Raw genomic sequence first — 25,536 nt, 5'->3', positions numbered from 1 at the left:
CTTAACACTGTCAACTTGCACAGCAGCTTTGAGTGTCTTATGGACACAGACCCCCAAGATCTCTCAGATCCTCCACACTGCCAAGAGTCTTGCTATTAACATTATATTCTGTCTTCAAATGGAACCTACCAAAATGAACCACCAGTGATCATTAATGGAGAATGTGTGGAGCAGGTTAAGACCTATAAGTATCTGGGAGTACAGTTGGACGAGAAGCTAGACTGGACTGCCAACACAGATGCCTTGTGCAGGAAGGCACAGAGTCGACTGTACTTCCTTAGAAGGTTGGCGTCATTCAATGTCTGCAGTGAGATGCTGATGATGTTCTATAGGTCAGTTGTTGAGAGCGCCCTCTTCTTTGTGGTGGCGTGTTGGGGAGGAAGCATTAAGAAGAAGGACGCCTCACGTCTTAATAAGCTGATAAGGAAGGCGGGCTCTGTCGTGGGCAAAGTACTGGAGAGTTTATCATCGGTAGCTGAGCGAAGGGCGCTGAGTAGGCTACGGTCAATTATGGAAAACCCTGAACATCCTCTACATAGCACCATCCAGAGACAGAGAAGCAGTTTCAGCGACAGGTTACTGTCGATGCAATGCTCCTCAGACAGGATGAAGAGGTCAATACTCCCCAATGCCATTAGGCTTTACAATTCAACTGCCAGGACTTAAGAACTTTTTTTAAAGCTATTATTAATGCTTTTTGAGTTAGTGATTTAGATGCATATCATATTATTACTGAGTTAAGTATTGTATGTAATGAGTTTTTGCTACAACAAGTGTATGGGACATTGGAAAAAATGTTGAATTTCCCCATGGGGATGAATAAAGTATCTATCTATCTATCTATCTATCTATCTATCTTATCTGGGTTGAAGTACATCTACCACTTCTCAGCCCAGTTCTGCATCCTATCAATGTTCTGCTGTAACCTCTGATATAGTTATCACATATATATTCAAACATAGTGAAATGTGTTGTTTGGTAACAACGAAGGATGTACTAGGCCAGCCTGCAAGTGACCCCACAGTTTCAACACTAACATAGCATGTCTGCCGTGCCCAGCAGAACAACATACAACCAACATACAATAAAACGGACACGTTAATAACAGCAAAATCAAATCCCTTCTTACCCTCCAACCCCTCCCCCAAACATGTCAGGGCACCTGACCACTAGACCTATCAACCTTGGGTCTCCAACCCCAGGACAGGCCACCTTTGAACACCAAGAGCTTCAGACCTCTGACCTCAGTGTGTGTTGTCAGACCACTTTTTTTTATTCTGTGTGTGTGTGGAGCTATGCCCTCAGATACAAATGTGTGAGAATTTGTCTGCTAGGTTGTGTCGGTATGTGGAGACAGGAATTGTTCTCTCACACAAACCCTTGGCGGGAAGAATCAATATCCTCTTGGCTGGATTCAGTCCCAAGGGTCACCACTAATGTATTTAAAAGGGACAGGATATTCCTGGACTTCTCTAGTGCCTTTAACACCATCCAGCCCAAGATCTTAAGGCACAAACTAACGGAGATTAATAAGCTGGTAAGGAAGGCGGGCTCTGTCGTGGGCAAAGTACTGGAGAGTATAACATCGGTAGCTGAGCAAAGGGCGCTGAGTAGGCTACGGTCAATTATGGAAAACCCTGAACATCCTCTACATAGCACCATCCAGAGACAGAGAAGCAGTTTCAGCGACAGGTTGCTATTGATGCAATGCTCCTCAGACAGGATGAAGAGGTCAATACTCCCCAATGCCATTAGGCTTTACAATTCAACCGCCAGGAGTAAGATATGTTAAAGTGCCGGGGTTGATTGTATTTAATGTATTTAAGTAAACTACTTAAGAACTTTTAAAAAGCTATTATTAATGCTTTTTGAGAGAGTGATTTAGAGGCATATCATATTTTTACTGAGTTAAGTATTGTATGTAATTAGTTTTGCTACAACAAGTGTATGGGACATTGGAAAAAAATGTTGAATTTCCCCATGGGGATGAATAAAGTATCTATCTATCTATCTATTCACAGAAGCATGTCTTCGTCACAATAACAACATTGAACCTTAACAGCACAGCACAGTACAGGCCTTCTGCCCACAATGTTGTGCTGACCTTTTAACCTACTCTGATCAATCTAATGCTTCCTTCCCATATGGTTCTCCATTTACCTCTATCATCTTTGTGATGATCCAAAAGCTTCTTAAATGTTTCTAATGTATCTGCCTTCACCACCATCCCTGGCAGGGTGTTCCACACACCCACTAATCTGTTTTAAAAAAAACCTACCTCTAACATCTCTCCATACTTCTCTCCAATCACCTTAAAATTCTGCCCCTCATATTAGCCATTTCTGGGAAAAAGTCTCTGGCTATCCACTTGAACTCTTATCATCTTATACACCTCTATCAAGTTGCCTCTCATCTTCCTTCACTCCAAAGAGAAAAGCCTTAGCTTACTCAACCTATTTTTGTAAGACGTCCTCTAAATCCTGGTAAGCCTCCTCTGCACTCACAAGATCACAAGACAAAGGAGCAGAAGTAGGCCATTCGGCCCAAAGAGTCTGCTCCGCCACTCCTCCATAAGCTTAACTATTCTCCTGTCTAGTTCCAATTTCAGGCTTTTTCCCCATATCCCTTGATACCCTGACTAATGAGATACCTATCAATCTCCTCCTTAAACACTCTCAATGATCGGGCCTCCACAGCTGTATGTGGCAACGAATTCCATAAATCCACGACCCTCTGGCTAAAAAAATTTCTCCTCATCTTTGTTTTAAATGGGTACCCTCTAATTCCAAGACTTGCCTCTTGTCCTGGACTCACCCACCAAAGTAAACAGCCTTTCCACGTCTACTCTATCTAACCCTTTCAACATTTGAAATGTTTCTATGAGATCCCTTCTCATTCTTCTATACTCTAATGAATATGGTCCAAGAGCTGACAAACGCTCCTCATATGTTAGCCCCTGCATTCTGCATTCCAGGAATCATCCTTGTAAGTCTTCTCTGAACTCTCTCCAGTACATCCGTTCTAAGATAGGGGGCCCAAAACTGCACACAGTATTCCAAATGAGGTCTCACTAGTGCCCCATAGAACCTCATCAACACCTCCTTACTCTTATACACTATTCCTCTTGAAATGAATGCCAACATAGCATTTGCCTTCCTTACTGCCGATCCAACCTGGTGGTTAACCTTTAGGGTATCCTGCATGAGGACCCCCAAGTCCCTTTGCACTTCCGATTTTTGAATTTTCTCCCTATCTAAATAATAATCTGCTCGATTATTTCTTCTTCCAAAATGTACAGCTGTACATTTCTCAACATTGTATCTCATCTGGCATTTCTTTGCCCACTCTCCAAAACTGACCCAAGTCTCTCTGCAACTTTTCTTCAACACTTCCTGCTCATCCACCTATCTTGGTGTCATCCGCAAACTTAGCCACAAAACTATTTAATCCATAATCTAAATCATCGATATACAGTGTTAAAAGAAGCGGCTCCAACACCGACCCCTGCGGAACACCGCTAGTAACTGGCAACCAACCAGAATAGGATCCCTTTATTCCCACCCTTTGCTTTCTGTCTATCAGCCAATGCTCCACCCATTCCAATATCCTTCCTGTAATTCCACGGGCTCTCATCTTACTAAGCATCTTACTCTCATCTTACTCTTATGCGGCACCTTATCGAAGGCCTTTTGAAAATCCAAATACACAACATCCACAGCCTCTCCCTTGTCAATCTTATTTGAGGTTACCTCAAAAAATTCCAATAGGTTGGTGAGGCAGGGTCTTCCCTTCATGAAAGCATACTGGCTTGGGCCTATGTCATGCACCTCGAAGTATTTCTTAACCTTGTCCTTGAGGATCGACTTCAATAACTTTCCAACTACTGATGTCAGACTAATAGGCCTGTAATTTTCTTTTTGCTGTCCCTCCTTTCTTAAACAGCAGAACTACATTTGTGACCTTCCAGTCCTCCGGAACCATGCCAGAGTCTATTGATTCCTGGAAGATCATTTCCAATGCCTCCGCAATCTCCAAAGCCACCTCCTTCAGAACCCATGGGTTCACTTCATCTAGTCCAGGAGACTTATCTATCCTTAGTCCATTTAGCTTCCCAAGCACTTTCTCTCTAGTAATCTTGACTGTACCTAATTCTATTCCCTGAGACCTCCGGCTATCAGGTATGTTGCTAATGTCTTCCACTATGAAGACTGATGCAAAATACTCATTTAGTTCCTCTGCCATCTCGTTGTTACCCATTATAATTTCTCCAGCATCATTTTCAATCGGTCCTATATCTATCCATGTCACTCTTTTACTCTTCATATGTTAAAAAAAAACTCTTAGTATCTTTTTTTTTACTCTCTCTAAAACTTCCATATCTTTCCCATCAGGCAACTTAAATAATTCAGATTGTTGAACAATGTTGTTGGAACAGCTGGGAGAAAGGTACATAGTCTGGATAATCCCCATATCACTAAATGCCAATAATAAACATTTTAAAAAATGAATTAAGTAGTGCAAAAAAGAACACAATAGTTGGGTAGTGTTCATTGGGTAATTGTCCATTCAAAAATCTGATGTTGGAGGGGTAGAAACTCTTTCTAAATTATAGAGTGTGCATCTTCAGGCTCCTGTACTCTCCTCCCTGGTGGTATTAATGAGAAGTGGGCATGTCCTGGTTGGTGATGTTCCTTCACAATAGATGAAGCCTTCTTGAGGTACCTTCTGAAGATGTCCTCAATGGTGGGGAGGTTTGTGTCCATAATGGAGCTGGCTGAGTTCACAACCCTCTGCAGCTTTTTCCGGTCTTGTGCATTGGCCCCTCTATTACCAGACCAGTGATGCAACCTGTCAGAGGGATGGAGAATGTATGAGGCCCAGCCTGGTCCTATCAGAGGTGTCCCACAAACAGTGGGTCAACCTGTCATAGTGGGGTGGAGAATTAGTGAGGCTCAGCCTGGTCCTATATGGATCAAACATATCTGTGGTATGCAAGGTGCCTCAGTGTGACCACTGAATGCAACAGAGAAGATGCTGGAGGAACTCGGTGGGTTAGGCAGCATCTGTGGGGGGAGGGGAATGGACAAGAAACATTTTGCCTTGGGACCCCTCATCAGGACTGAATTCAATCTGAAATTTTGTCTATTTTCCTCCCTCTGTAGATGCTGCCTAAACTGCTGAGTTTCTCCACCAGTTTGTCTGTTTTTCTAGGCTGCAGCACCTGCAGCCGGGCTTATTGTCATTTGCACAGGTACAGTGAAAAACTCACTCGCTGCAGCATCACAGGCACAGAGCATGAGACAGCATTCACAAGAAAAACATCAATTACACTTAAATTATGCACAATTTTACATGAAAGAGCAAAACAAAGTCCATTTTAGTGTGAAGTGCCACAGTGTTGCTAAACTGTAGTGGTTAGGGTTTGTAAGTTGGTTCAAGAATTGAATGTCGAAGGAAAGCATCTGTTTCTGAATCTGGTGGTATGGGACTTCAGGCTTCTGTATCTCCTGCCTGGTGAGAACTGATCATAGATGGGATGGCACAGATGGTAGGGGTCGTTGATGATGAATGTTGCCATCTTGCGGCAGTGCCTCCTGTAGCTACAACTGATGGTGGGGAGGGATGTGTGTGTGATGTATTGGGCTGAGTCCTCTAGTCTCTGCACCTTCTTGTGTTTCACCTGGGAAGTGTCTTTGAAGCAGGAAGCCACAGTGTGGTTTGAGGGTGTATCAGGATTCGGTTCTACCCTGAACACTCTTCTTTAGTTCAGCTGGCACTGAGCTGCAATCTAACTTCTGGTTTCGAAGATTCAAAGTACACTTATCATCAAAGTATGTGTACAGTATACAACCCTGAGATTCATCTTTCCATGAAACGAAGCCATGGAACCATTTTAAAGAGAAACATCAAACCCCCCCAATGAGCAAGTAAAGAACAAATGGCGCAAATGGCACGAAACAAGCGACAGTCATAGAATACAAAACACAGATCACAAAGACGTTGAAAGAGCCTTGCCATACTCAGTTCAGTTCAATCCATCGCCGTGACTCGCAGCAAGGGCACACCCTCCTTGTGTGCGTCATTGACGGGAATGACTGCAGTTACTCCAGGAGAGGCTGTAGTCTCAGCAGGGTGTTTAATTATCTGCCATTTATTTAATGTTTGAAGCCAGTAGGGTCATACTCTGGCAACGTAGTACAGTGGCAAGCGCAGACACACAGCTGTAACACATAAACACAGGGTAAGTCCTAGAACATTGACCTTTCATTCTCATGATTAGAGTGTCAACAGCTTCATTGAGTCAGCAATACTGCAGAGTAACAGGCCCCCCAGTACTATTGCATAACACACACACTCTCTCTCTCTCTCCTACATGGTGCAGTGTGCGTATGTAGTGCGATGGTGTTGTACACTGCATCTGCTGCCACACAATGATTATCAAAGTACAGTCGACGCCCCGTATCCGTGGGGGTTTGGTTCTGGGAACCCCACGGATACCAAAATTTGCAGATGCTCAATGGTGTAGTATTTGCATATAACCTATGCACATCCTCCTGTATACTTTAAATCATCTTTAGATTACTTATAATACCTAATACAATGTAAATGCTATGTAAATAGTTGTTATACTGTATTGTTTAGGGAACAATGACAAGAAAAAAAAGTCTGTACATGTTCAGTACAGACGCAGCCATCGTAGCTCGTCTGCGAACCCCGAGCAGCGAGAGTGGCGAAAAGCGAAAATAGCGTTCAGTGTTTGTACTGCAGCGAGCCTTTTTAGAGGCAGTGCGAACCCCGAGCAGCGAGAGTGGCGAAAAGTGAAAATAGCGTTCAGTGTTTGTACTGCAGCGAGCCTTTTTAGAGGCAGTGCGAACCCCGAGCAGCGAGAGTGGCGAAAAGCGAAAATAGTGTTCAGTGTTTGTTCTGCTGTCAGCAAAACAAACACTCAGCATCTCAGGTTCAAGCCGCCATAGCTTTGAACTGCGTGAGATTTTCGCTACGATTGACAGTGCTGCAATGATTGCAGAAAAGTATGACTTTAATTTTGAAAGGGCACGTAGGTTTAGGGCAGGTTTAGGATGGTTTGAGTACTTACAAAGAACTGTATGATAGAAAAATGAGTGAACCTTCCAGTGTGCTCGCTGTCTTTCTGATTCTGGTAAGTGAAACTACACTGTACATACATCATTTCTACTTTATATAGGCTGTGTATTTATCATATCATTCCTGCTTTTACTATATGTTAGTGTTATTTTAGGTTTTATGTGTTACTTGATATGATTTGGTAGGTTATTTTTTAGGTCTGGAAAAGCTCAGAAATGCTCTACTTTCAGATAGCAGGGGAAACCTGTACAATGGAAATTCTATGTAAATAGTTGTTACACTGTATTGTTTAGGGAATAAGAAGAAAGAGAACTTCCAGGTTTTTTATTGATCCCGATCCGCGGTTGGTTGAATCCACGGATGCGGAGCCCGTGGATATGGAGGGCTGACTGTAAATTTATTATCAAAATGCATGTATGTCATCATATACAATCCTGAGATTAATTTCCTTGCAGGCATACTCAGTAAGTCTATAATGGGTAACTATAACAGATTCAATGAAAGACTACACCAACTTGATCATTCAACCAGAGTGCAAAAGAGAATAAAGTGTGTGTGTGTGTGTGTGTCACACTGTGCATATCTGCGGAGTGGTGTTGCACTATGCACGTGTGTGGAGTAGTATCACTGTATATGTGTGTGTGTACGTGTTGACGGCGTTATACTATGTGTGGAGTTCTTTACACTGTGTACGTGTGGAGTTCATAACATTTTACGTGTGGAGTTTGTTACACTGTGTGTGTGTACATGGGAAGTTTGTTACACTGCGTTGTGTGTGTGTGTGTGCGCGCATGTTTTTGTACCCTTTGTTAATGAACCTTTGGCAGAGACAGTTTCTGACGTAACCTTGTGGCTGTTCAATACATTGGTCAGTCCACACTTGAGTACTGTGTACAGTTCTTGTCTCCACACTACAGGAAAGATGTGGTAGCATTACAAAGACTGCATAAAAGATCCACCTTAATGTTGCCTAGAACAGGGAACTACAGAAAGTGGCGGATCCATTGCAGACCCATCACAGCCAAAGGCTCCTCCCCACGACGTTGAGCTCTTCTATACAGAGCGTATACTGACTGGCTGCATCACAGCCTGATACGGAAACACCAATGCCCTTGAGTGGAAACTCTGACAAAAGGCCGTGGATTCAGCCCAGTATATCATGGGTAAAGCCCTCCCAACCATTGACACATCTACATGAAACACTGTCAGAGGAAAGCAGCATCCATCATCAGAGACTTCCACCACCCAGGCCATATTCTCTTCCCACTGCTGCCATCAGGGAGAAAGTACAGGAGCCTCAGGGCTGACACGCCTGGTTCAGGAGCTGTTAATAACCTGCAACCAATAGGCTCCTGAACCAGTGTGATAACTTCACTCACCACAACTCTAAACTAAACCTATGTAGTCACTTTCAAAGACTCTTTGTGATGAATATTCTCAGTATTGTTTATATTTGCGCAGTTTGTCTCTTGGTTATTTGCCAGTTGTTGTATGTTTATCTATTTTTTTCTTGTAAAATGCTATTTTTTTCTGTAAAATTCTGCTAGAAAATGAACATCAAAGTTGTATATGGTAATATATTTTCAACTGAAACTTGAACACTTTCGGAGCTGTACTGAGAAGCAGGGAATTTATGGGCTGGGTCTATCTATTCCCACTGGGACTGTTAAGAAACAATTCTCCCTCTGCGCGGACCAACCATTGCTCCGATCAGGAAATGTTACAGAGCCTGAAAGCTGCACGGCACTTTAAATATTCATATTTAGAATGATAATTGGAACCTCGCGTACTTTTGATTTTAGAGTCATACAAAAAAGTACAGCACAGAAACAGACCCTTCGGCCTATCAAGATGCTGGACCAGTTAAACTTACTCCCTTTGACCTGACCGGGGCCATAGCCCTCCACAGACCTGACTTCCGTGTACCTGTCCAAACTTCTCTTCCACATTGAAATTGTGGTGGTATGCACCACCTGCCCTGGCAGTTCGTTCCACACTCTCAGAAGCCTCAGTGAAGAAGTTTTCCCTAATCTTCCCCTTAAACCTTTCATCTTTCACTCTTTACCCATGACCTCTGGTTGTATTCCCACCCATCCTCAGTGGGGAAAAAAACCTGCTTGCATTTACCCAATCTATACCCCTCATAATTTTGTATATCAAATCTCCCTTCAATCTTATACGTTTCAAAGAAATAAAATTCATACTTTTTCAATCTATCCTTATAACTCAGGTCCTCCAGTCTCAGCAATACTCTTATAAATTTTCTTTGTGCTCTTTCAACCTTCTTTAGGTCTTACTGCCGTCTTATACAACTTAAACAGAACTTCCCATTTCCTGTACTCAATGCTTTGATTTATGGCCAATGTACCAAAAGCTTTCTTTACGATCCTATCTACCCGTGACACCTCTTCCAATGAATTATGGACCTGTATCCCCAGATTCCTTTGTTCTACTGCAGTCCTCAGTGCCAGACCACTCACCTTATAAGTCCTAACCTGGTTTGTCCTCCTGAAGTGCAACACCTCACACTTGTCTGCATTAAATTGCATCTGCCATTTTTTCGCTGGTCCAGATCCCGCAGCAAGCTTGGATAATCTTTCTCAATGTCCTCTACATCCCCAATCTTGCTGGTTCAGTAAACCACATTATCATCCAGATCATTGAAATAGATGACAAACAACAATGGATCCGGCACCGATCCCTGTGGCACTGCACTAGCCGCAGGCCACCAGTCAGAGAAGCAATAATCTATTACCATTCTCTAGCTTCTCTCTCAAAGCCAATGTCTAATCTAATTTACTACCTCATAGAAACATAGAAAACCTACAGCACAATACAGGCTCTTCGGCCCACAAAGCTGTGCCGAACATGTCCTTACCTTAGAAATTACCTAGGGTTATCCATGGCCCTCTATTTTTCTAAGTTCCACATACCTATCCAGGAGTCTCTTAAAAGACCCTATCGTATCCACCTCTACCGCCGTCGCTGGCAGCCCATTCCACACACCCACCATTCACTGCATAAAAAAACTTACCCCTGACATCCCCCTTATTACCTACTTCCAAGCACCTTAAAACTGTGTCCTCTTGTGTTAGCCATTTCAGCCCTGGGGAAAAGCCTCTGACTATCTATACAATCAATGCCTCTCATCATTTTATACACCTCTATCAGGTCACCTCTCATCCTCCATCGCTCCAAGGAGAAAAGGCCATTTTGAAACTATTTTCATAAAGCAAGCTCTCCAATCCAGACAACATCCTTGTAAATCTCCTCTGCACTCTCTCTCTAGTATCTGCCGCTCAATCATGGCTGATACTTTTTTTCCCCCTCCTCAGCCCCACTCCCCAGCCTTCTCCCCATAACCTTTGATGCCGTCTCCAATCAGGAATCGGGAACTATCAACTTCTGCCTCAAATATACTCACGGACTTGGCCTCCAGCAGTCTGTGGCAGAGCATTCCACAGATTCACTACTCTCTGGCTAACAAAATTCCTCTTTACCTCTGTTCTAAAGGGTAGCCCCTCAATTTTGAGACTGTGCCCTCTAGTTCTGGATACCCCCACCTGAGGAAACATCCTCTCCACATCCACCCTATCTAGTCCTTTCAACTTTCAGTAGGGTTCAATGAGATCCCTCCGCATTCTTCTAAATTCCAGTGAGTACAGGCCCAAAGCTGCCAAACCCCTTCATTCCCGGAATCATCCTCGTGAACCTTCTCGGGAGTTTCTCCAAAGATGAACATGAGAAATAGGAGCAGGAGTCGGCCATCTGGCCCGTCAAACCTGCTCCGCCATTCAATAAGATCATGGCTGATCTGGCCATGGACTCATCTCCACCTACCTTTTCCCCATAACCCTTAATTCCCCTACAATGCAAAAACCTATCCAACTTTGTCTTAAATATATTTACTGAGGTAGCCTCCACTACTTCATTGGGCAGAGAATTCCACAGATTCACCACTCCCTGGGAAAAGCAGTTCCTCCTCATCTCCGTCCTAAATCTACTCCCCAGAATCTTGAGGCTATGTCCTCTAGATCTAGTCTCACCTACCAGTGGAAACAACTTTCCTGCTTCTATCTTATCCACCCCTTTCATAATTTTATATGTTTCTATAAGATCTCCTCTCTCATTCTTCTGAATTCCAGTGAGTACAGTCCCAAGTGACTCAATCTCTCCTTATCACTGGAATCAGTTTAGAAAACCTCCTCTGCACTGACTTCAAGGCCTCCAAAGCTAGTATATCCTTCTTCAAGTAAGGAGAACAGAACTGCATGCAGTAATCCAGGTGTGGCCTCATCAGCACCCTGTACAGTTGCAGCATAACCTCTCTGCTCTTAAATTCAATCCCTCTACAATGAAGGCCTTATTGATAGCCTGCTGCACCTGCAAACCAACCTTTTGTGATTCATGCACAAGCACTCCCAAGTCCCTCTGCACAGCAGCCTGCTGCAATTTTTTTTTTACCATTTAAATAATAATCTGCTCTTTCATTTTTCCTTCCAAAGCATTTACCAACATTGTACTCCATCTGCCCAACCCTTGCCCACTCACTTAACCTATCTATATCTCTCTGCAGACTCTCTGTAGCTCCTGCACAATTTGCTTTTCCACTCAATTTAATATCATCAGCTACACTTGGTCCCCTCTTCCGGGTCATTAATGTATATCGTGAACAGTTGCGGGCCCAGCACTGACCTCTGCGGGACACTACTCGCCACTGATTGCCAACCAGAGTAACACTCATGTATCCCAACTCTTTCTATTAGTTAACTGCTAGTACATCACCCCCAACTCTATTCATCCTTACCTTATGGATATGGCACCTTATCGAACACCTGGAAATCCAAGTAAATAAAGTCCATCTGTTCCCCTGTATCCACTGCGCTTGTTATATCCTCAAAGAACTCCAGTAAGTTTGTCAAACAGGACCTGCCTTTGCTGAATCCATGCTGTGTCTGTCTGATGGATCCATTTCTTTCCAGATGCCTCGCTATTTCTTCTTTAATGATAGCTTCAAGCATTTTCCCAACTACAGATGTTAAACTAACTGACCTGTAGTTACATGCCTTTTGCCTACACCCTTCTTTGAACAGTGGCATGACATTCGCCTTCTTCAAATCTGCCGAGACCTGCCCAGAATCCAGAGAATTTTGGTAAATCATCACCAAAGCCGCTACTATAACCTCTGTCATTTCTTTCAGTTCCCAGGGATGCATTCCATCAGGACCAGGGGACTTGTCTATCTTCAGGCCCACAAGTTTGCTCAGCATTACCTCTTTAGTGAAAGCTATTGTATGGAGGTCCTCACCTGCAATTGCATCCATAACATTTCTCTTTGGCATGTTAGATGTGTCCTCCACTATGAAGACTAACACAAAATAGTCATTCAAAGCCTCGGTCATTTCCTCATTACCCAATATCAATTCCTCCTCCTTGGCCTCCAAGGGACCTACATTCACTTTAGCCACCCTTTTCCGCTTTATATAATTATTAAACACTTTTACTATCCATTTTTTTATATTTTGTGCTAGTTAATTTTCCTAATATAGCTTTCCTTTCTTTATTGCTTGCTTAGTGGTACTTCATTGTTTTTTAAAGTTTTTCCAATCTTCCAGTTTCCCACTACTCTTGGCAAATTTGTATGCACGAGCTTTTAGTTTAATACCTTCTCTTATTTACTCAGTTATCCAAGTCTGGCTCTCCCCACCCTGACTGTCCTTGCTTTTAACTGGAATATATTTTTGTTGAGCACCATGAAAAATCTGTTTGAAAGTCTTCTGTTCCACAACTGTCCCGCCATACAGCCTGTGTTCCTAGTCTACACTAGCCTATTCCTCCCTCATCCCATTGTGGTCTCTATTGTTTAGGCATAATACACTGGCTTTAGATCAAACTATTGCACTCTCCATTTGTATGAGAAATTCAATCATACTGTGATCCCTCTTTCCAAGAGGATCCCTAACTGCAAGATCACTAATTTTACCTGTCTCATTGCACAGGACCTGATCTAAGATAGCACGTTCCCTTGTAGGTTCAGTAACATGCTGTTCAAGAAAGCCTTCATGAATGCATTCTGTGAAGTCCTCCTCAAGACTGCCTCGACCACCTTGATTCACCCAATCTATGTACAAGTTAAAGTCCCCCCTGACAGCTGCTGTTCCATTCTGACAAGCCTCAGATAGTTCTCTGTTTATTGCCTGTGCCACTGGAATGTTGTTATTCAGTGGCCGATAGACAACTCCCACCCATCGGTGATTTATTTTCCTGTACTATTCCTAATCTCTACCCTGATGGATTCAACATTAATTAAGAGTGCTACCCCTCCTCCCTTACCTTCCAGCCTATCCTTCCATATTACCTGATGTCCTTGGGTATTTAATTCCCAATCCTCTCCACACAGCAGCAACACATCCTTTCTGAGATATGGGGCTCAGAACTGTTGACAATACTCAAGTGCAGCCTGACTAGTATCTCATAAAGGCTCAGCATTATATCTTTGCTTTTATATTCTAGTCCTCTTGAAATGAACGCCAACATTGCATTTGCCTTCTTTACCACAGACTCAACCGATAAATTGACATACTGGGAGTCTTGCACGAGGTCTGCCAAGTCCCTCTGCTCCTCTGATGTTTGAACCTTCTCCCCAATTAAATAATAGCTTGCACAATTGTTCCTTTTACCAAAATGCATTATTGTACTTTTCCCAACACTGTATTCCATCTGCCATTTTTTTGCCCATTCTACCAATTTGCCTAAATCCTGCTGCGATTGCATTGCTTCCTCAGCCCTACCTACCCCTCCACCAATCTTCATATCATCCACAAACTTTGCCACAAAGCCATCAATTCCATTACCTAAATCATTGACAAACAATGTGAAAAGTAGGTCCCAATACTGACCACTGAGTATTGGTGGAGGGGTAGTCACTGGTAGCCAACAAGAAGAAAGCCTTTAACTCCGAGTGGAGTCATTGGGACACCGTTGTGACGGCGTTTTTTTTTAGCAGTCTTTCTTGTTTTTGCGAGGCCGAGTTGCTAGCTTGACGCTCAACCCAGCACGGATGGAAATACCTCCAACGGGATCCCACTACCAAGCACGTCTTTCCCTCGCCCCCTTTCTGCTTTCCGCAGGGCTTGCTCCCTACGCGACTCCCTTGTCCATTCGTCCCCCCCATCCCTTCCCACCAATCTCCCTCCTGGCACTTATCCTTGTAAGTGGTACAAGTGCTACACCTACCCTTACACTTCCTCCCTTACCACCATTCAGGGTCCCAGACAGTCCTTCCAGGTGAGGCGACACTTCACCTGTGAATTGGCTGGTGTGGTATACTGCGTCGGGTGCTTTTATGTATTGGTGAGACCCGACACAGACTAGGAGACCATTTCGCTGAACACCTTTGCTCTGTTTGCCAGAGAAAGCAGGATCTCCCAGTGGCCACACATTTTAATTCCACATCTCATTCCCATTCTGATATGTCTATCCATGGCCTCCTCTACTATCAAGATGAAGCCACACTCAGTTTGGAGGAACAACACCTTATATACCGTTTGGGTAGCCTCCAACCTGATGGCATGAACATGGACTTCTCTAACTTCAGTTAATGCCCCTCCTCCCCTTCTTACCCCATCCCCTTCTTACCCCATCCCTGATTTATTTATTCCCCCCTTTTTTTTTCTTTTTTCTCTCTCTCTGCCCATTACTCTTTACCTGTTCTCCATCTCCCTTTGGTGCCCCCTCCCCTGTTCTTTCTCCCTAGGCCTCCTGTCCCATGGTCCTTTCCCTTCTCCAGCTCTGTATCCCTTTTGCCAATCACCTTTCCAGCTCTTAGCTTCACCCCACCCCCTCCGGTCTTCTCCTAACATTTCAGTTTTCCCCCTCCTCCTCCTCCTTTCAAATCTCTTACTATCTTTTATTTCAGTTAGTCCTGATGAAGGGTCTAGGCCTGAAATGTCAACAGTGCTTTTTCCTATAGATGCTGCCTGGCCTGCTGAGTTCCACCAGCATTTTGTGTGTGTTGCTCGGATAGAAAGCGTGCAAGGGAGCTGGCTGGATTCGAACTTGGGAGCTTTTGCTCCGAAGTCCAGCGCTAATGCCACTACACCACCAGCTGGCCAGCCAACAAGAAAAAGCCACTTTTATTCCCACTCATTGCCTCCTGCCTGTCAGCCATTCCTCTATCTATGTCTGTATCTTTCCTGTAACGTCATGCAATTTTATCTTGTTAAACAGCTTCATGTGGCACCTTATCAAATGTCTTCTGAAAATCGAAGTAAGTGACATCCACTGCCTCTCCTTTGTCCACCTTGCTTTTACTTCCTTGAAGAACTCTAACAGATATGTCAGGCAAGATTTCCCTTTATGGAAACCATTCTGACTTTGATTTAATTTAGTCTCCAAGTACCTTGAAACCTCAAGTAAACTCAAACACTTTCCCAACCACTAACGTTAGGCTAACTGGTTTATAATTTCTTTTCTTTTACCTTCCTCCCTTCTGTAAGACTGGACACTTGCAATTTTCCAGTCCTCTGGGACCATGCCAGAATCAAGTGATTCCTGAAAGATCATGACCAATGCATCCGTTATTTCTTCAGCAACCTCTCTCAGGACTCTGGGATGAAGTCCATCTGGCCCAGGTGACTTATCCACCTTAAGACCACTCAGTTTGCCTTGCTCATTTTCCTTTGTAATAGCAGTGGGACTCACTCCTGCTCCCTGACACTCACAGACCTCTGGCACACTGCTAGTGTCATCTACTGTGAAGACCGATGTACCCATTAAATTAATCTGCCATTTCTTTCTCCCCCATTACTATCTCACCAGCATCATTTTCCAGTGATCCAATTTGAACACTCACCTCCCTTTTACTCTTTATATAACTGAAAAAAACATTTGGTATCCTGCTTTATATTATGGGCTAGTCTGCCCTCATATTTCATCTTTTCCCTTCTTATAGCTTTTTTAGTTGGCTTTTGTTGGATTTTAAAAGCTTCCCAATCATCCAACTTCCTACTCACTTTTGGTAGCTTATTTGCCCTTTACTTGGATTTTATACAGTCCTTAACTTTCTTTGTCTGCCATGGCTGCCTACCCCTGCCATTTGAGAACTTCTTCCTCTGTAGGTCATATCTATCCTGCACCTTGTGAATATTCCCAGAAACTTCAGCCATCTCTGCTCTGCCGTCATCCCCACCAGTATCCCCCTCCAATCCACCTGGGCAAGCTCCTCTCTCATGTCTCTGTAATTCCCCTTAATCTATTGTGATACAGATATGTGTGTGTTATGCTTCTCCCTCTCAAATTGCAGTATGAATTCAATCATATTATGATCACTGCCTCCTATGGATTCCTTTAATTTAAGCTCCCTAAGAAGATCTGGGTTATTACACAACACCAAGATAGCCTTTCCCCGAATAGACTCAAGCACAAGCTGCTCTAAAGAGCCATCTCATAGGCATTCAGCAAATTCTTTCTTGCAATTCAACACCAACCTGATTTTCCCAATCCCCTTGCATATTGAACTCCCCATTACAATTGTGTTATTACCACCTTTTCCACCTCCCTTTGCAATCTCAACCCCACATCTTGGCTACTATATATGATTCCCATAATGGTTCTTTGACCCTTGCAATTTCTTAACTCCACCCACAAAGATTCAACATTCTCTGACCCTATGTCATCTCTTTCCAAAGATGTAATTCTATGTCTTACCAACAGAGCCACACCACTACCTCTGCCTTCCTGCCCTTTTGATATAAAGTATATCCTTTGATGTTAGGTTCCCAATTGTGGCCTTCTTTCAGCCACGACTCAGTGATTCCCACAATGTCATACTGACCAATTTGTAATTGCACCATGAGTTCATCCACCTTATTATGAATGCTGTGTGCATTCAAGTACAACATCTTCAGTCCTTCATTCATTGCCCTTTTGAATTTTGCCTCTGTGGTACAATTGAACTCTTTGCTTTGTCTGCATTTGTACCCAATCATTGGCTTGTCCTTCCTTACATTCATGTTACGTCCATCATCTACTTGTAAACCTGCTGGCCCATCCTCAGCTCTATCTTACTGGTTCCCATCGCCCTGCCATATTAGTTTAAACCACTCCCAATAGCTCTAGTAAATCTGCCTGCAAGAATATGGTCCCCCTTGGATTCAAGTGCAACCCCATCCCTTTTGTACAGGTCCCAGTTATCCAGAAATCTGAATCCCTCCCCCACTCCAATTCTTCAGCCATGCATTTATCTGCCAACTCATTCTATTCCTATCCTTGCTGTCACATGGCACAGGCAACAATCCCGAGATTATTACCCTTGAGGTCCTGCTTCTCAGCTTCCTTCCTAACTCCCTGTATTCTTTTTTTCAGGTCCTCCTCCCTTTTTCTATCTATATACCATGACTTGTTCCACAACAAGCCGAAGGTCATTGAGCTGCAGCTTCAGTTGCCTAACATGGTCTCTCAATGCACTTGACACAGATGTGTCCTTTGGGGAAGCTGGGAGTCTCCTGGAAATCCCACATCTGGCACTCAGAACAGAACACAGGCTCTGTAGACATACCCCCTTTTCTCTCGAGTTAAATAAGAAATGAACTTACCTACTTACCTTACCTCTGCTTGTTCTTGCTGAAGCCTTGTTGAGCCAAATTCTTACTACTCTGACTCAGACTACTCTGATGACAACTGCTTCCACGATGACTGCTCCACTAGGTAGTTACTTCTCTTTTATAGAGACTGGGTTCTTAAAACTCCTTGCTGATCTGCGCAGGAACTCTTCTATTTCGTCTGCACAGTACTCCAATCAACAACTCCTGCTGAAAAGCTTCCTGCTTTTTAAAGCTGTTTTTCTGGACTTGCACAGGAACACTTCTGTTGTGTCTGTGCAGTACTCCAATGAACGACTTCCATCGAAAATCTCTCTCATTCCCTAATAGCAGATCAAGTATTGCACACTCTCTCATTGGGACTTCTATGTACTGATTAAAGAGACTTTCCTGAACACATTTGACAAACTCTCTCCCATCCAGTCCTTTTACAGGATGTGAGTCCCAGTCAATATGTGGAAAGTTAAATTTACCTACAACCTTATGTTTCTTGCAATAGTCCAAGTTCAAAGTAACCTTATTACCAAAGTACATGTATGTTGCCATATACAACCTTGAATTTCATTTTCTTGTGCGTATACTCAACAAATCTGTAGAGTAAGAATCAGTGAAAGACCGCCAACTGGGATGTTCAACCAGAGTGCAGAAGACAACAAACTGCAAATTCAAAAAAAAAGAAACAATAATAATAAATAAATAAGCAATAAAAATGTTGAGGACATGACATGACAAATCCTTGAAAGTGAGGCTATAGGTTGTGACATTTCAATGATGGGGTGAGTGAAGTTATACCCTTTGGTTCAACAGCCTGACGGTTGAGGGGTAGTAACTGTTCCTGAACCAGGTGGTGTGGATCCTGAGGCTCTTGAACCTTCTTCCTGATGGCAACCGTGGGAAGAGAGCACGTCCTGGGTAGTGGAGGTCCCTGATGATGGATGCTGCTTTCCTGTGACAGTATTTCATGTAGATGTGCTCAGTGGTCAGGAAGGTTTTACCCATGATGTACTGGGCTGAATCCACTACATTTTATAAGATTTTCTGTTCAAGGGAAGTTGTGTTTCCATACCAGGCTGCGATGTAGCCAGTTGTATATGCTATCCAATGCAATGAGAACGGCACAGATCTGTGTATCAGTAAGACAAAACAACCACTTCACAAATGGATTGCCCAGCATAGGAGGGCTGACGTCTCAGTTGAACACTTGGCTGAATATCTACACCTACAGGACAAGGAACACTCCTTTGATGATAACAATGTGCACATTGTGGACAGGGAGGACAGGTGGTTTGATAGAGGGGTGAAAAAAGCCATCTTTGGAAAATCAGTCCCTGAACAGAGTGGGGTATGACACCACCTATCAGCTTGTCATATGAAGCGTGTCTGATGGCTCTGGGCCTGTATTCACTAGAATTCAGAAGAATGAGGAGTGACCTCATTGAAACCTATCCAATGGTGAAAGGCCTTGACAGAGTGAATGCGGAGAGGATGTTTCCTGTGGTGGGAGAGTCTAAGACAAGAGGACACAGCCTCAGAATAGAAGGGTGTCTTTTTAGAACAGAGAAGAGGAGGAATTTCTTTAGCCAGAGAGTGGTGAATCTGTGGAATTCTTGCTACAGGTAGCTGTGGAGGCCAAGTCTAAGTATATTTAAGGCAGAGGTTGAAAGTTTCTTGATTGGTCAGGGCATGAAGGAATATGGGGAGAAGGCAGGAGATTGGGGCTGAGAAGAAAAATTGATCAGCCATAATGAAATGGCAGAGCAGACTTGATGGCCTAATTCTGCTCCTATATCTTATGGTCTTTCCATCTCTGGCTCATGGATCTCTGGCTTCTGAAGACTACAATCACTTCCTTGGTCTTTATTGACATGGAGTAAGAGGTGGTTGTTATTACACCACTCAGCCAAACTTTCAATCTGTATGCTGGCTCATCACAACCTTTGAAATGGCCCACAACAGTGGTGTCATCAGCAGATTTGAATATGGTGTTGGAACTGTGCTTAGCCACACAGTCATAGGTGTAAAGTAGAGCAGGGGCTCAGCACACAACCCTGTGGTGCTCCTGTGTTGATAGAGATTGTGAAGGAGAGGCTTTTGTCAATCTGAACTGACTGGGCCCACGAATGAGGAAATCCAGGTTCCAATTGCACAAGGGGATATTGAGGCCCAGGTCTTGGAGTTTACTGATTAGTTTTGAGGGGATGATGGTATTGAATACTGAGCTATAATTGATTATGAGCATCCTGATTAATGCATCTTTGCAGTCCAGAAATTCAGGGGCTAGGGCCCATGGTGAAGTACTGTGTAGTGATTTGATCTGTAGGAGCAAGGTGCAGGACAGGCCTTTCACTACATCTTGGTATATGTGACAATAATAAACCCATACCAAAATGAAGCCTCTTATCCAGGAGCCTCTTGAACAATCTCTATCACATGTGCTTCCACCACTACTCCTGGAAGTGCATGCCAGGCAGTGTGTAAATTTTGCCCATCACATCTCATTTGAATTTGCCCCCTCTCACCTCTGGTATTAGACATTTCAACTCTGGGAAAAAGATCCTGTCTGTCTACTCTATCGATGCATTTCATAATCTTATAAACCTTTATCAGATCTCCTCAGCTTCCGCCACTTCAGGGAAAACAACTTTTGTTAAAGCACGTGCCCTTTAGTCCAGGCAGCATCCTGGTAAACCTCGTCTGTACCCTCTCCAAAGTCTCAACATCCTTTCTGTAGTGGGGCATCTAGCACTGGAGATGTTACTCCACATGTGACCTAACTAGTGTTTTAAAAATTTGGAATAACTTTCCAACGCTTGAATTCAAACCCTTGGCTAATAAAGGCGAGCATGTCATATGCCTTCTTTACCATTGATCAACTCTGTAGCCACTTTCTGAGAGCTATGGTACTTGGACCGCAACATCCCTCTGCACATCAACACTGTTAAAGGTCTTGGCATTAACAGTGTACTTTCTCACAAAGTGCAACACTTCACATTTGGCCAGGTTAAACTCCATTTGCAACTGATATATGCCACTGTATCCTCTGCCAGTCATCTACACTATCTACAACACCTCCAATCTTTGTATCTTCTGAAAACTTGCTAAACTTTTCTGGCTTCTTTATAATCTTCAAGGCCCCTGTTTCCTAAACCTTACACATGTTTCCTCTTGCTGCTTGACTAAATGTATCACCTCTCTCAACATCCAAGGTTCTTTTACCTTTCCCTGCTTGTCTTTCCTTCTGCCTGGAAAATACCTGTTCTCTACTCTTTGCAGTCAGTCTTTTAACAACCTCCACATGTCAGCTCTTGATTTTGAACACCTCCCAATGATCAGATACTATTTTCCCCTCTGGCAATCGCACCAATCCTGCATTCACCAGACTTAGTCTCACACAATTGGAAGTTAGCCCAATGTTGTTATAATACCTAACTCTAGATTCAACATTATCCTTTTCCATGGTTACTTCAAGGACTTTATTCCCCAGAACGTAGAAGATTGAGAGGAGATTTGGTAGAGGTATACAAAATTATGAGGGATACAGATGGGTAAATACAAGTAGGCATTTTCCACTGAGGTTGGGTGGGACTAAAGCTAGAGGTAATGGGTTAAGGGTGAAAGGTGAAAAGTTTAAGGGGAACATGACTCAGTTATGAGTGTGTGGAATGAGCCGCCAGCGTAAGTGGCTCATGCGAGTTGGATTTCAATATTTAAAAGAAGTTTGAATAGGTACATACATGAATGTTAGGGGTATGGAGGGCTATGGTCCCGGTGCAGGGTGATAGGAGTAGGCAGTTTTAATGGTTTGGCATGGACTGGATGGGCCAAATGGCCTGTTACTGTGCTGTACTTTTCTATGACTCTATAACATAAGGGGGAACTATGTCACTCAGAGGGTGGTGAGAATGTGGAACGAGCTGCCAGCGACAGAGGTGGGTGCAGATTTGATTTCAACATTTAAGAGAAATTTGGACAGGTACATGGATGGGTGGGGTGTGGAGGGTGTAGGTCAATGGAACCAGGCAGATTAATAGTTCGGCACAGACTGGATGGGTCTTAAGGCAGGTTTCTGTGCTGTAGTGTTTAGTGACTGGCTGACCGAATTGTGCTTACAAGGATTCATCCGCAGACACCCACTATTTGCTCATGTTCAGTCCTGAAATGAGAGATAGGAATCACCGCAAGCTGCTTTAACAAATATTTCTGGGTGCATTCCACCCAGTCTAGGTCTCGTATTGGGCTAAGGATAAGAGGATAGCTTCATACAGTTAAGTATGAATTTGGGACTGCCCTTGGTGTATTGTGTATAGTTTGGATCTCCCGAGCTAAGCTATGTGGAAACAAGACAGATGGCAGATACTGGAATCTGGAGCAACAGCAAACTGCTGGAGGAACTCAGTGCGTTGAACTGTCTCTGGAGGGGGAAATGGACAAGCAATGTTTTATAAGATGTACTTGTGACAGAGGGAGTATTGCAGAGATTAACCAGATTGGTTTCAGGAATAGAATAGTGTGAATCTACATCTGAAGGTCAAAAGAATGAGAGGAGATCTCACAGACACCTAACAAAATTCTCACAGGGCTTGACAGGTTGGATGCAGAGTGTTTCTCCTGCGTAAGACCACAGCTGTGAGGACGTAGATAAGAAATTTCTACATCCAGCAGAAGTGAATCTTTAGGATTCATGGCACAGTCACGTAGCGGTTAGCATAATGTTTTATAGTGCCATCGTCCCAGGTTCCGTGCCGCTGTTGTCTGGAAGGAGTTTGTGTGTCCTCCCTGTGATCGTGTGGGTTTACCTCAGGTACTCCAGTTTTCTCCCACACTTCAAAGACATACCAGTTAGAGTTAGTAAGTTGTGGGCACGCTATTTTGTAACCAGAAGCATTGCCACCCTTGCAGGCTGCCCTCGGCATATCCTCATTGACACAAACGATGCATTTCGCTGTGTGTTTCAATGTACATGTGACAAATAAGACCAATCTTAACCCCAGAGGGTGTGGAGATCAGTCACAAATGCATTTAGAACAGAGATACTCCTGATATTAGAGGAATTGAAGGATATGCAGGACCCTTAACAGCATGGATGTACGAAAGCAGCTGGGGCGCAAGTCAATAGGGTGTTAAAGAGGTGTTCAGCATGCTTAAACACAAAATGTTCTGCATATACTGGAGGAATTCAGCAGGTCGATCAGCATCAATGGAGAGGAATTTGGAGTTGATGTTTGAGCCAGGAGCCTTCATCAAGAGATCTAGAATTTTGTATGTTGTATGCCATTCTTGCCTTCGGTGGTCGGACGTTAGGTGGAAGTCCTGTTGCGTCTTATCAAGCTTTGGTTAGTCCACACTTGGAGAGGGTACAGAAGAGGTTTACCTGGATGCTGCTTGGATTAGAGAGCATGTGCTGGACAAACTTGGGTTGTTTTCACTGGAGCAGCAGAGGCTCAGAGGAGATCTGACACAGGATAATTAATTATTATAATCTTAGATATGGTAGGCAGTCAGAATCTTTATCCCAGGGAGGAAATGTTGAATACCAAAGGCATTCATTAAGCTGAGGGGAGGAAGTTTAATGGGACTGTGTCGGCAAAGTTCTGTTGGCACTTAATTCCTGTAATGCACTGCCTGGGATGATCGTGTTTGGAACAGATACCATAGAGGTGGGATGGTGGTAGGGAGAGATACCATAATGGTGGGATGTTGATAGAGAAAGGTACCATAGAGGTGAGGTGGTGGTGGAGATTGATACCATAGAGATGGGGTGTGGTGGAGATTGATACCGTAGAGGAGGAATGGTGGTAGAGAGAGGTACCATAGAGATAGGATGGTGGTAGAGAGAGGTACCATAGAGATGGGATGGTGGTGTTTGGGAGAGATACCATAGAGGTGGGATGGTGGTGGAAAGAGATACCATAGAGATGGGATGGTGGTGGAGATTGATACCATAGAGGTGGGATGGTGGTAAAGAGAGATACCATAGAGGTGGGATGGTGGTGGAAAGAGATACCATAGAGATGGGATGGTGGTGGAAAGAGATACCATAGAGATGGATGGTGGTGGAGATTGATACCATAGAGATGGGATGGTGGTGGAGATTGATACCATAGAGGTGGGATGGTGGTGGAGATTGATACCATAGAGGTGGGATGGTGGTGGAGATTGATACCATAGAGATGGGATGGTGGTGGAGATTGATACCATAGAGGTGGGATGGTGGTGGAGATTGATACCATAGAGGTATTCAATGGGCTGTTGGACACCTGAATATGCAGGGTATGGCAGGATATACTGTAGATCAAGTGGAGGCAGAATGGAATTAGCTTAGTTAAGTATTGTGTTGAGCTTGGACCTTGTGGGCCAAATGGACAGTTCTTGTGCTGTACCAGTATATTTTTAGCGTTCCAAGGGTATCAGGAACCTCTTGGGCATCCCCTCATCTTTAGTAGATCTGCTGCTCTTCCATAGGTTTGTGAGGTAGTGTATTTAGACCCCCCACCTCTCAGTGCTCAGTCTCACTTCAGCCTTTTCCTCCTTCCCTTTGTGTCTGCAGGCACTGAGGAGCTTCCAGCAGGCAGTGCACACCTTCCCGGCAGAGAGCTCGCTGTGGGAGCACGATCTAGGCTGGGCCGTGGAGCTACGGAGGAGGCAGCGAGAACTGAGCCAGGCTGCCCAGCAGAGACAGGCCCCCGCCGCTGACCTGCCTGACTACGACTTTGAGAGCGAGGAGCTGGTGGAGGCGTGCGCGGCTATTGCCGAGCGAGACAGGCAGCCCTGCCCGGCCGGCAGCCCCGTGTATGTGGAGGCGCCAGGGAGTGGGGCGGGCCTCGGCCTGCAAGCTCGAGGCTTTGTCCAGGCCCGGTAGTGGCAGCTACGGGGAGCAGGAACAGGACATCCCTCTCCGTGGGCAGTTTGCTGGACCCTGCTCCCTTGGGGCCCTGCCCCTAAAGGACTAGTTCCATTCCTCATTGCTTCGATGTTGGGACTATGTGCTGGCCTATTCTTCTCAACATGCATCCGGTTCAACGGGTCATCATCAGGCCAGCCCGGGAATTCCTGTCAAAGTCAGAGTGTTCAGGCGGAGAATGAAGCCCCTCAGTTTGTGGATGTTCTCCCAGGGTGGGAGATGGGGGTGTTGCTACTTCCCGAGGTTTTGTGTGCCCCCCTGGGAACCCTGGGCTGGTCGAGTGGCACATTGGTGTCTGCAGCTCATGCGTACAATAAAGCTTTGCCTGTCTGTGGACCTGGTGTGTGTCAGTCCTTTCCAGCTTGCCAGCCCTTTGAAGACCATAAGACACAGGAGCAGAATTAGGCCATTTGGCCCATCGAGTCTGCTCTGCCATTCTACCTTTGACACCCTGACTAATCAAGAACCTATCAATCTCTTCTTTAAATATACCCAATGACTTGGTCTCCACAGACTTCTGTAGTAATGAATTCCACAGATTCACCACCTTCTGCCTATTGAAATTCTTCCTCAGCTCTGTTCTAAAGGGATATCCTTGTATTGTGAGGCTGTGCTGTCTGATCCTAGAGTTCCCCACTTTAGGGAACATCCTCTCCACATCTAGTCAATCTAGGCCTTTCAATATTTGGTAGGTTTCAATGAGAGCCCCCCCCCCCCCAGCCATTGTTCTGAACTCCAGAATACAGGCTCAAAGCCGTCAGACGCTCTCATAGAATATTGCTGTCGTCCCTGGGATCATTGTCATAAACCAAGCTCTAGGAAAGTAAGAAGTAGCAGCCATGGAAGCTATACGGCCCTCCAGTTCTGGATTCTTCGATCAGAATAGTTTTTTTTTACAAAATGGTGTTTATTGCAAATTACAATTGTACA

General features: G+C 44.2%; 1 protein-coding gene across 1 annotated transcript in view; it reads left to right on the top strand.

Moving 5' to 3' along the window:
• The window catches only part of ttc33 (tetratricopeptide repeat domain 33), an 88,551-nt gene extending 63,609 nt beyond the window's left edge, over positions 1–24,942 (top strand). Inside the window, exon 5 of the mRNA XM_073047987.1 lies at positions 24,253–24,942. Coding sequence (XP_072904088.1) covers positions 24,253–24,564 — 312 coding nt within the window. The 3' untranslated portion in view covers positions 24,565–24,942. The remainder of the gene's footprint in view (positions 1–24,252) is intronic.
• Positions 24,943–25,536: the final 594 nt, after the last annotated feature.

The sequence above is a fragment of the Hemitrygon akajei genome, chromosome 6 (genome assembly GCF_048418815.1).
Source record: "Hemitrygon akajei chromosome 6, sHemAka1.3, whole genome shotgun sequence".
NCBI classification, from domain to species: domain Eukaryota; kingdom Metazoa; phylum Chordata; class Chondrichthyes; order Myliobatiformes; family Dasyatidae; genus Hemitrygon; species Hemitrygon akajei.
The sequence above is the reverse complement of the archived record's forward strand: the minus strand, read 5'-3'. Positions and strand labels throughout refer to the sequence as shown.